The 12,761-nt window shown below is 44.4% G+C and overlaps 1 protein-coding gene across 2 annotated transcripts in view; it reads right to left on the bottom strand.

Moving 5' to 3' along the window:
• Positions 1 to 3,248: 3,248 nt before the first annotated feature.
• LOC121276371 (solute carrier family 22 member 23-like) overlaps positions 3,249 to 12,761 on the bottom strand; it is a 103,351-nt gene continuing 93,838 nt past the window's right edge. The window contains exon 9 of one of the 2 annotated variants that reach the window (XM_041184699.1): positions 3,249 to 4,795. In XM_041184699.1, coding sequence (XP_041040633.1) covers positions 4,441 to 4,795 — 355 coding nt within the window. In that variant the 3' untranslated portion in view covers positions 3,249 to 4,440. The remainder of the gene's footprint in view (positions 4,796 to 12,761) is intronic. The other variant, XM_041184700.1, reaches the window with a different exon arrangement.

Below are 12,761 nucleotides of genomic sequence, written 5' to 3'. Positions count from 1 at the left end.
GGGCAGGTGTTGCATCTTTTGCGTGGGCATGGGGTTGTGCCATAGGAGGGGGTTGAGGAGTAGGGGGTGATGGAGGAGTGGACCAGGGTGTCCCGGAGGGAGCGATCCCTACGGAATGCCGATAAGGGGGGTGAAGGGAAGTTGTGTTTGGTGGTGGCATCATGCTGGTGTTGGCGGAAATGGCGGAGGATGATCCTTTGAATGCGGAGGCTGGTGGGGTGATAAGTGAGGACAAGGGGGACCCTATCATGTTTCTGGGAGGGAGGAGAAGGCGTGAGGGCGGATGCGCGGGAGATGGGCCGGACATGGTTGAGGGCCCTGTCAACGACCGTGGGTGGAAAACCTCGGTTAAGGAAGAAGGAGGACATGTCAGAGGAACTGTTTTTGAATGTAGCATCATCGGAACAGATGCGACGGAGGCGAAGGAACTGAGAGAATGGGATGGAGTCCTTACAGGAAGCGGGGTGTGAGGAGCTGTAGTCGAGATAGCTGTGGGAGTCGGTGGGTTTGTAATGGATATTGGTGAACAGTCTATTACCAGAGATTGAGACAGAGAGGTCAAGGAAGGGAAGGGAAGTGTCAGAGATGGACCACGTGAAAATGATGGAGGGGTGGAGATTGGAAGCAAAATTAATAAATTTTTCCAAGTCCTGACGAGAGCATGAAGCGGCACCGAAGTAATCATCGATGTACCGGAGAAAGAGTTGTGGAAGGGGGCCGGAGTAGGACTGCAACAAGGAATGTTCCACATACCCCATAAAGAGACAGGCATAGCTGGGGCCCATGCGAGTACCCATAGCCACACCTTTTATTTGGAGGAAGTGAGAGGAGTTGAAGGAGAAATTGTTCAGCGTGAGAACAAGTTCAGCCAGACGGAGGAGAGTAGTGGTGGATGGGGATTGTTCGGGCCTCTGTTCGAGGAAGAAGCTAAGGGCCCTCAGACCATCCTGGTGGGGGATGGAGGTGTAGAGGGATTGGACGTCCATGGTGAAGAGGAAGCGGTAGGAACCAGGGAACTGGAAATTGTTGATGTGACGTAAGGTGTCAGAGGAATCACGGATGTAGGTGGGAAGGGACTGGACAAGGGGAGAGAGAAGGGAGTCAAGATAACAAGAAATGAGTTCTGTGGGGCAGGAGCAAGCTGAGACGATCGGTCTACCGGGGCAGTTCTGTTTGTGGATTTTGGGTAGGAGATAGAAGCGGGCCATCCGAGGTTGGGCGACTATCAGGTTGGAAGCTGTGGGAGGGAGATCCCCAGAGGAGATGAGAAGTTCTGTCGAAGGGTCATGAGGACTCGAAACGTCAACTCTTTTCTTCTCCGCCGATGCTGCCATCTGAGACCTGCTGAGTTTTTCCAGGTAATTCTGTTTTTGTTCAAAATTTTCAAACTCCACTTCTAAAAAGACTGGAATACTAGAGTTCCATTCTAAGGTATACAAGACTGGACAAGCGTAACTGGTTCCCTTCATTTCCAAGTTCTACTGGTTTTTCCTTTTGGTAATCTGTTTCAGTGTTTATCTCCCCCCGTGTCGTAATACAAAAACCCACAAACCCAACTTGTTCCCAAAACTCTTTATTCACCTCACCTTCACCACCTATTTAACATATTCTTCAACAGTGACATGGTTTCTGCTTCAGTCACCAACTCCAGCATTGCATTCTGCAACCCTCTGCGCAATAAAACATCTTCTCCCCCATTCCAAATTTCTCAGATCTAATCCCCTGTCTAATTCTCCTTGTTCTATGCTGCTCACCCACTGGAAGCTGTCTGTCTCTAGCTAGCCTGCCCCATTACTTCATTATTTCAGAGACCTCTAACAAATCTCCTCTCATCTAATGTAAACAGCTACAACTTTTCAAAGCTTTGTTATCTCCTCACACCAGGCAGCACTTCATTGGGGATGGAGAGTAGGAGTCTCGGAATGATATACACAGTGAAATGGTCCCAGAACAGAACACTACTAGGAGGCACCACTACCCACTTTCAACCATGGATAAATTGCTCTCAACTCCTTCTCTCCACTTCCTCCATTCTAACCATTTTTAGACCAGTCACCCCCTGATTCCATATGCTTCAATCTTCTGGAATAATCTCCTGTGTGGCTGATAAAGGCTTTCTGAAAGTCCATGTACACCCATCTACTTCATGGGTTGGCTCCTCAAAAGAACTCTACCAGGTTTGTCAAGCCCCATCTTCCTTTCTGAAATCCAGTTTGGCTGCTTCTAATCATTTTCTCGTCACCTAGTTATTTAGTAATTTCACCTTTAATCAACAATTCCAAAACTGTTCCCATCACAAATGTTAAAGTAACTGGCCTGTAATTACAAAAGCAAAATACTGCAGATGCTGGAAATTTGGAATAAAAGGCTGGAAATTCTCAGCAGGTCTGGCAGCATCTGTGGAGAGAGAGAGACACACACACACACACACACACACACACACACACACACACACACACAGTTAACTGGAAGTGCTTAGAGATGTACTAGTTTTTCCAGCTAGGCAGGGGAAGACAGAAGTGGTGGTGATGATGTAGGGGGTTGGTGGGGTCGGGAAGAGAGAATGAAAAGGAAGGTTCATTATGTGGTCGAAGGCAGGAAGGATTAAATGACAAAAGAGAGATGATGGTGCGAGGCAAAAGGAGATGGAAATGGGATAAGTAAAGAAAGAACAAAAAGGTGTGTCGAGAGGTGGTCTAAATGCAAAGGAGAATCAAAAAAACAACTGCTGTCCAAAAAAAACACTGAGGCAGAGGTTATGGTTTGAAACTTACCTCCAATTACCCTGGCATGCTCTGTCCGTCTTTTTGAAATTTGGTTTTCCATTGGCCACACTTACTTAGAATCGAATCTTACAATATCATTTCTAGGGCATCGACTACCCATTTCCCCCCACAGGATACTTGGATTCGTCCAGTCAGGTCAGGGGACCTTGTACTCCACTAGCTTAACTAACCTCTCATTAGAACTTTCCTGTTCTTCACCGCAGTTTCCTTATCTCACTTTTTAAGCAATTAAGGTTTTGCCGCTTCCTCAACATTCTTCTCTTTCTCTTTGCTCAGCACAAACGTGAAGAACTCTATCTCCGCCCATTCCCATTTATCATCTACTAGCCCACGATCATCTCCCCATGGTGTTTCTTTCCCCATATCTAAAAAGGTGTGCAATAATGGCAAGTCTGAGTTACAGGCCTCTTACTTAACCCATAGCTGCCCTTCTTCTATTGAAGGAGGTATACAAATCAGATATAAAGTGAACAATGAAAATTACTTTATTTCCATTTTAAAATATTCACTAGGTAGATGTAATATGCGGCTCTTTAAGGATATGTGTCTAGGGTTCAGACATGACGTTGGTTGATTTAAAAATGCAGCGGTAGCCAATGTCACAGTGTCAGGGCAACTTGGGTGCCTTGGTGTTTAACCTTGATCTGAGTGAACAGAAACAGGTGAAAAATACCTGGGTCATCCTGGTGATTTACGGTTAGTGAAAAATTATATTGGTAGTGACGGTGTAACTAGTGACACTTTAAGCCACTAGCAAACAAAATACAAATAGTGTAGGGGAGGGGTGGGGGGGAGAAAAACAGGGGGAGAAACCATCTAAAAACTCAATTCATGCTTTTAACACTTACGTATAAATTATAACTGTACATATTTTTGTAAAATGTGATTAATAGTATACCACAGCCTAGAAGTTACAAAACAAAACACCACTGTAATTTACAATTAAAGACCTGATAAAAATGGGAGAAAGGAGAGGGGAAATACTGGCATTAAAACCACAAATATTAGCACAGTCCATCAGTTCCTTAATCAGATTAACAGCTGGCAAAAGCTGTTAATAGGGGGTTTACACAACGCAGAAAAAAATTGCCTTAGATTAGTTTGTCAAATAGGAAGTAATTTTGAGCCCTACGTTTAAAATCACAGCACAATAGATTATTGACTCGGCCAATAGCGAGGGGTGTGTGGGGCGGGGGAGGGTGCAGCAGTGGGGAAAAGGAAAGGATGCAAGGGGGGGAACCCCATGCAGCCAGGTCAAGCTGTAGTTCATCCTGATGTCCCACTCAGTACTTTGGACACAAACCTTTGACCTTCTTCAGTGGCACAGCAGCTTGCTCAGCACAGTCCTTCCTGATGTTTTATTCTCCTTCAGGTGTAGTGCATCATCTTCCGCTCTGTGCTGACCCAGTGTGTTCCAGGCATCCGAAAGTGCTCGAGAAGTTCCTAATCTCTCTTCGTGTTATTTGACAATCGTTAAACTGCTATTCCATTGGTGTCAGGGAGAGCAAACTCTGTTATAGTCTTTAAAAGGTGCCCTGTCCATAACTAAAGCATCTCTGCAAAAGCAGCCACTTAATTAATTATCCCTTCACAAAAGAAAACCCACTGTTGGATGTACTTGTGCAAAACACTTAACTGTAAACATTAAATAAAATCATTTAGACCTAGTGCCATTGGCTGTGGTGCTCTCAGCTGTCAGCTCAGAGATTGGGTTTTCAGTAAGGCCAGAGTAATCCTTGAGTTCAGTATTGTTTGAGAGTAGTGGCTGCTCAACCTTTTTGGGAGGGATGAATGGCTGCCTGGTGTAGTTATCCCCATCGTCTATACTTTCAGGCAGGTTTTGTCCTTTGCTTTCAGGCAGGAGCAGAATACAAATGATGCAGATCACAGTGCAGCAAGCAAAGATCACATGATGCAAGAAGTAACCTTTCTGGTTGTGAAGCTCCATGATTGGTGCTGTTAACTGACCAAATCCAGCGCTAGCCAAAACCAGGCCCAATCCTCCACCCCTGAGAGACAAAAGGAAAGTCAGGTTAACACAGGACGCTCTGTAAATTCACATTGGTCTTCTATGGCCTTCCTTATTGGTTCTAGTCAATAGATCCAAGGCAGAAACAGTTCAAACCAAGTGAGCCAGAGTGTTCAGGACACATTAACCTAAAACCCAGTCCGCAAGCTTATTAGTTATGTACTCAATGACTACCTCTCACTTTGTAAAACAGAATAAATCATCCAATAAATCGCAAATGGAACAAAGCTATCAGGACAGTTCTCATTTCATCAGAGTGGTGTTTAGCCAGAAAGAATTTCACCATTCAGGACCAGAATATACTGTAGCCAACAGACCTGCCTCAGTTTGGTATTGCTGGTATTTTAACTGTTTTCTTATAGTTGCTACTGGGTCATTATTTTCCCCTCATTTTAACAGGAGACCTGCAGTCACCAGCTGTCACAGCAGCAATACCCTGTTTGCCCACTGTGGAAGGCTGGATGCATGGGACATTTATATGACGGATCAGTTCAAAAGTTTGAAACCAAAGTTCTTAGGAATTAACAGCAATGGAGAAAATAATTGCACTAAAAAGGGTGACAAGTTCCGAGGACCAGTTTCTATCCCAGGGTTTTAAAGTAGGTGAGAACCATTGGAAGACTATAGTTAGGGTATCTGCAAAGTTATCTCAACACTGGAACCATTGCTTTAGATTGGAAAATTGTGTATCTCACTCTGTTGCTTAAGAAAGGCAGCAGAGGGAGAACAGGGAATGATAGACCAGTTTGCCTAACATTGGTTGTCAGAAAATTGCTCGAGCATCTAATTAAGGATAGGGTCACTGTATCACTGTATAGGGTCACTGTATACCTTAAAAATCATTGGCTAATCAGAGAAAGCCAGTATGGATTTGTAAAGGTGGCTCATTTTTTTTTGAAGAGGTGACCAAAGTGGTGGGCAGGTTGCTATATTCCAGAAAGCCAGGTGGTGAACAGGAGAGCTGCTGCCAATCTTTGTACAGTTTTATAAGCATATATTTGCAGAGATCCACATTACAAACATGTACATCTTAACTCTCAGTTTGTCTGTTTCTTTTTAAAAGGGGCAAAAGTGATTGCCCAGATAATGCCCATCATCTGCATACAATTAAATACAATTAAAATATAATTAACACATGGGAACGTCTATGGATGGCATCTGTATAGACTTGCAGAAAGCAGTTTATAAGAGGCTGTGAGCCAAAGTTGAAGTTCATGGAATTGAAGGGAAATTCTTACCCTCATTAGGAAATTGGCTGTGAAAGAGACAGAGAATAAGAATAATAGGCAGATACTCTCATTGGCAAGAGGTGACAAGTGGTGTCCTGCAAGGATCTGTGTTAGGGCCTCAGCTCTTCAATGTAATTATTAATAACTTGGTTGACGGGATAGAAAGCCATAATCTAAATTTGCTGATGACACAAAGAATTGGTGGCATTCTAAGCGTTGTCGACCAAAGTGTAAAATTACAAAGAAATTGACAGATTAAAGTGAATGGGCAAGACTGTGGCAAATGGATTTCAATGGAGGCAAGTGTAAGGTCATCCAGTTTGGATATCCAAAAGGATAGAGCAGGGGGTAGAATTTTCGGGTTGGCGAGTGGGGGTGGGGGTCCGCTCGCCGATGTGTAAAATGACGCGTGGTGGCATCGGGTAGATTTCCCGACGTCACCCACACGTCATTTAGATTTTCAGTTCGGTGGACGTGCAGCTGAGTCAACTGCGCACCCGCCGACCTGTCAAAGACCTTTTAAGGCCATTAAGAAAGTAATTAAGGTAGTTAAGAGTGATGCCTGTCGAACCTTAAAGGTTGTTGGTGGGTGGGGGTGGGGGGGTGCAGGTGAAGAGCCCAGGCGGCCTTTGCATTTTTTATGGAACCTCATCCACGGGCGGAATGGGATTTCACGAAGGGTTTATTAATTAAATAAACATTTTTTCAAACATTTGATAAACGTGTCCCAGCTCATGTGACGCTGTCACATCAGGGGACACGTCTAAATAATTTTTCTCGGTCTTTAATGAAATCTTTCATTCCGAGCTTAGCCTCCCTGAGGTAGCTGTGTGTCTCCCTGAGGCAGCTCTGTGTCTCAGGGGGATTTCTGTCTCTTCCACGCGCATGTGTGAAGGAGTGCAGGCCCTGACTCAGGGAACCCCCCCCCCCAACACACACACACACACAGCCCACTAAGCGCTTCCGGGCCTTAACTGCCCTGTCCACATAAAATGGCGGCGCGACCCCAATCAGGTTCATGCCCACCCCTGCACAACCACCCACCACCCCCCCCACCCCACCACCCCTGACGGGGGCAAATTTTTGACCAGGGTAATTTTGGAGCAGTGAGAAGTTAGAAATGGTGGATTTTCAACATGATTTCAGGTCCGTAGCTCATAAAAATGTCATCAACTGGTATAGAAAATAATCAAATAGACTAATGGAATGAGGACGAGAATACAAAGGGTTAGAAGTCATGCTTCAGTTATACAAAACCATGGTTAGACCACACCTGGAGTACTGAGCAATTTTGGGCACTACACCTTAGTGAGATATATTGGTCTTGGAGGGAGTGAAGTGTAGAGTTACCAGGATGATGCCTGGACATTAAGGGTTAAATTATTGTTGTGGGTGGGGGGGGGAATTACACACACCCAGGGTTGTATTTTTTTACCACTATTTTTTAGGGAGTCTATAACTAAGGTGCACAGTCTAATAATTAGAGTCAGGCCATTCAGGAGTGAAATTAGGAAACACTTTCTCATGCAGAGGATGGTTAAAGTTTGGAACTCTCATCCACAAATGGCAATTGATGCCTCTATCAACTGTTAATTTAAACATTTTAAACAGGCTTGAGGGGCTGCATGGCCTACATCTGCTCCTATTTCATATGTTCCTCAGTTCGTATGTAAAAGGTACAGGGCGGCAAAGGCAGGTTTATAGATACAGGTCGCAGCTGAGCCACAACTTCATTGAATGACAGAATAGGCTTGAGGGGCTAATTGGCCTCCTCCTGTTCCTATGGCTAGATTTAAAGTCAGCTGTTTACAGGCCTTACCGCACCCACCCCCCACCTCACCCCCAACTACATTTGTATGCACCAGTTGAAGGCCAGCTAGCAGAAAGTTGCTGCAATTATGGGGGATGTAATTTGTCCAAACAAATCAGATGGGACCAGGCATCCGCCAGCCAAGTGCATGTTGAACACAGTGTGTGTTTCAGCTCTGCACAGGCAAGATAACTGGTTTGCCCACAGAGCTGCTGTCCAAAATTACACACAAAACTGCCCGGATTATGTGCATTTTTTAAAAAAAGGTGTGACAAAATAAATTTGAAGCTGTTGCAGGATTACTGTTGGAATTGCTGACCATGGCTTCATGTGAGGAGAGGAACGACAGGACAGGGAAAGTGAAAGATTGTGGTATGCACTGTCAACAACAGTTTTCAGGATGTCATGAATGGAAGAAATTAGTCACATTGTGGAAGCATTAAAAATACACAGCTGACTCTCTCCCTCTGGCACTGGCTGGAGATTAATCCATGTGAATTTGTATATAACAAAGTACATTGCTAATGGAAAGAAGTACATGCTAATGAAATATAACTATGCATATATTGGGTTTTTTAATATTAATGTACGTGACCTAACAAAACAGCATCAACTAAATTGGATAAATCATATCAGCACAGATTATTCTGCCATAAGTAGCTTGCACTTTACTATCAAATCAACCTTCAGGGGGTTAAGAGCAAATGCTAAAGGGTAAATAAGATTTTACTAGATTAATGCTTATAGGGACCCAGTCAGCTGTCTGGTTACATCTAAACAGGATTGTTTGCCATTGTATACCACTGGAAATGCTGTACACAACAACCCAGCAAATTCAAAACGGCTGAAAGAGAGCTTCAAAAAAAGAAATGCTGATCCCTCAGAAAACAACCTACAGCTCAGGGGGTGGGGTGGGGTGGGGGAGAAACACAGCCTCCTGTGCACAGCTTTTAAAGTGGCTGCACCCATGATGCTCTTTTTATATTATAAAGGAATTCAAGATTTTTTTTAACCAGTGTTAAAACCAGAAGAGAACAAGCAGAATGATGACGGGGATGGAGGGGTTCGATTGAGGCACATTCTGGAATATGACAGGCGATAAAAGTATTGTTTTTAATGACCCTAAGAGGACTGGAAAACGTAGAGCACACCAAGCCAGCTTACCTTGTCCAGGGGACACAGGCTGCACTTGAAGCAGTGCAAGTTAAAACATGTCGTTGATTTCAATCCCTGCCTAACCACACCCCACCTCCCCAATCCTCCCACCCCAGACAGGAGAGGGGTTAAAATTTTCAAAAATCCTGCCACATTGCTGATAACAACAACATTAAAGATGTTAACTCAGGCCATCAAGGAGGTTCCCACTAAAAGCAGGTGGGGTCCTATTTAAGATTCAAAAGTCGCAGCATCATGATGTAATTGGGGCCGCAAAGTAGTTGGTCTTGGTCTCCACAGGCGAGTACCTCACTGTCTGCTTCCCAACACTAACATGGCAGGAGGAACTGACTGGCCAAAAGAGGCCTAGATGAGTTTTAAAACCTTCGACCTGCTCTGAACTCCTTATGAACGAGGAGCCAAAGCGTAACCCCCACCCCACCCCCACCCCCAGCCCTGTAAGGAGTCCTTAAGCCCCCCCAACCCTAGCATTCCCTGGTTCTTCCAGAAATCCATGTGATCCTGAGGAGGGAATAACCCCAGCTCCCCTGATACTTGGGTCTAGTCAAAGGACCTTGTCAGCCCATTGACTGCCGAGGACCATTCCTATAGGCGTCTGGCCGTGGGCTCCTGTGGCAACTTTCCCACTCCTGCTCGATGGTCAGGTAGTGAATCTGGCCGGCTGTTGGATGATAGTTTTATTTAAACGAGGTCCTGCTGTTACCATGGGGAGGGCCCCCATGTCCCAGATCTGACAAGGTCCACCATCATGAGCAAGATCCTGACAGCCCCCCCCGAGGCTGTTTCATGAAGCGCGTGATTGGTTTTCGGAACAGGCTTCCTCAGGAGATGGTTGAAAGGGATAGTATTGATTCACTCAGCTTTGAATTAGCTGGCTTTTGTACAGAGAATTATATTTTGGGGTACAGTCTGAGTAATTCGAGACATGATATACGTAGCGTTCTTGGGGGAAGTAGGTGACTTTGGTCCTTTTGTTTAAGGAAAAAATTTTCCAACATTGGAGTTTTCCTCACTTCCCGTCTGGACCTTTTGTAGACGAACTGATACATACTGATTATGATGATTAGTGAATGACCCCATTATCACCACCGCACACGACTGTGAGGATGACGGGAGTTGAACTAGTTGGACTTTTTTTTTGTTGAGTAATTCCTATATTCTTACACATCGTCTTCCACAAGTAATTTTGTTTTCTATGAAAGCCAAAACCCAATGCCCATCACAGCTGTGAAATGTCACTAGAATTGGAATGCAGTGGCCATATCCTTGTTGCCAGTTAATCTGCTGCCCAAAATTTCATCAACCTTGGTATTGGGCAAAAGCAAAAGGGCACAAAATGCATTTCTTCTCTCTCTCTCTCTACTTTGGCACCTACAGTAACTTTAGAGCTAAAACATGAGAATATGGGAACACAGTGGCAAGGCAATCAGCAGAACAGCATCTGAGAGGGGCAGTACGACAATTCAGCACAAATGCTCAGAACAGACATTCCCTGCAATATTATTTGATACATTATTAATGAAAGCCACAAACTGACCGACAATGGACCAACCATAAACTGACCGACAGTGGACCAACCACAAACTGACCGACAGTGGACCAACCACAAACTGACCGACAGTGGACCAACCACGAACTGACCGACAGTGGACCAACCACGAACTGACCGACAGTGGACCAACCACAAACTGACCAACAGTGGACCAACCACAAACTGACCGACAGTGGACCAACTGACAGCAGGCCAACCGACAGTGGACCAACCACGCCATTCTCCTCTTTTAAGATAACCAGATTCAATGAGTCTTCTATCTAACTATATGTGGATCTTGGACCTAAAGCACACATTGCCGATAAAATCTTGATTTAGCAGATATTCCCCAGAACTTCCAGCCCATTCGTAAGGCATGACACAGATTATGTTAGTGCCACATGGATTGGTGAATGACCAGTCCAACTAAAGATGGTGAATCTTGTACAGACACTCAGTGGTCTAACCCAAAAGTCCAGTAGCAACATCCCTGTGTGCCAAGTTCTGGAATGTGACTTGATACTGAACCCACATTGAACTCGGAAGCTGCACTAAACAGTTTCAGTGCTGGCTGAGCGTTCAAGCGAATTGTTTGAGCTGCGTTCTACCTTCATGAGCTCTCAGTGTGGTTTCCACTGCAATTAGGAAAATCTCTGCTCGGTCAACTTGTAGAATGAATTCCAATGGTCATTGGATATTCAGCCACTTCTCACCTATGACACAAAATGGAAACTGATCACCCATCACTGTCCACCACCACTGCCCTCCCTATCAACAAAAAGTAACCAAAATGGAGACATCCAAAAACTGCTGGAAAAATTACTTGCGAACTGGCCATGAAATCTAAAAACAATGAAAGCAAAGCAAAAGAGGACCAGTAAAAGGCAAAACTGTGGTATGTATGGCTCAACGAGGTGAAGTGAGAGATCATCCACATCGGACCTTCGATTGGAATGTTTTCTAAATGAAGGGAAGCTCAGAACTGTGGAAGAGCCGAGAGATTTAGGGGTCCAAGTGAATAGGTTAAAAAAAAATACAATACACACACACATTTATATCACAGCTTCAACATAGTAAAACATCACAAGGCACCTCACTGGAGCAATGTCAAATAAAATTTAACATGAAGCATATGAAAGCGCTTTTAGGACAGGTGAAGAGGAAGGTTTTAAGGAGTGTCTTAAAGTAGGTGCAAGAGCTAGAGAGGCAGAGGGCTGTGGGAAGGAATTCCACAGCTAGGCCCTAGGTAACTGAAGGCATGGACAGTAATGGTGCAGCGATTAAAACTGGGGATGCACAACAGGTCAGGTTTGGAGGAATGCAGAGATCTGGGAGGAAGTTACAGAGATAGGGAGTGGTGAGGTCATGCAGAGATTAGAAAGCAAGCACAAGGATTTTAATATTAAGGCGTTGCCAGGAGAGGAGCAACGCAGGTCAATGAGCTCAGGGGTTCTAATGGAATTTGAAAAGCTAATGGAATGTTGGCCTTTATCTCAACAGGGCTGGAACACAAAGGGCTGGAAGTTATGTTCCACTTATATAAAGCTCGGGTTAGATTCATCTAACGTACTGTGTTCAGTTCTGGGCACCACATCTAAATAAGAAAAGACTGAACTTGGAATGGATGCAGCGCAGATTCACCAGAATGATACACCCTGCCAATATCATCTCAGTTGCAGAATGCTGAAAGGGTTAAATTAGGAGGGCGGGCTTTGTAATCCGTTGAGTGTAAGAGGTAATCTAATGGAGGTATTTATGATGATTAGAGGATTTGTTGAAGTCAATAATCTAATTCCTCTGGTGGGACAGCCCTTAAAATGAGAGTTGGCCATTACAGGATAATGCCAGGAAGCATTTCTTCACCTAAAGGATCATGGGAATTTTAAACTCTCAGCAAAAAACTACTGAAAATAGTAAATTAAAAATATCAAAAGGGGAGGCCGATGATAACCATACCTAAAATAAGAGTTAAGGCATGAAGGCAGGTAAACTGAGTTAAGACACAGGTCAGCTGTAACCTACCTGAAAGGTGGAACATACTCAGAGGGCTGAGTGGGCTACTGATGTTCCCATGTTCACTGCAGTAAAGACAACATTGTACCGTTAATGGATAAACACCTTAGGGTCTTTTTACAAAGAGATGATGAACCATGGAGGAGAGTATAGGAGGACCAAACACTGGGTTGGAAGGACAGCTTTT

This window comes from Carcharodon carcharias, chromosome 3, assembly GCF_017639515.1.
Source record: "Carcharodon carcharias isolate sCarCar2 chromosome 3, sCarCar2.pri, whole genome shotgun sequence".
NCBI classification, from domain to species: domain Eukaryota; kingdom Metazoa; phylum Chordata; class Chondrichthyes; order Lamniformes; family Lamnidae; genus Carcharodon; species Carcharodon carcharias.
Note: the sequence above shows the minus strand (reverse complement) of the source record. Positions and strands in the feature narration are given on the sequence as shown.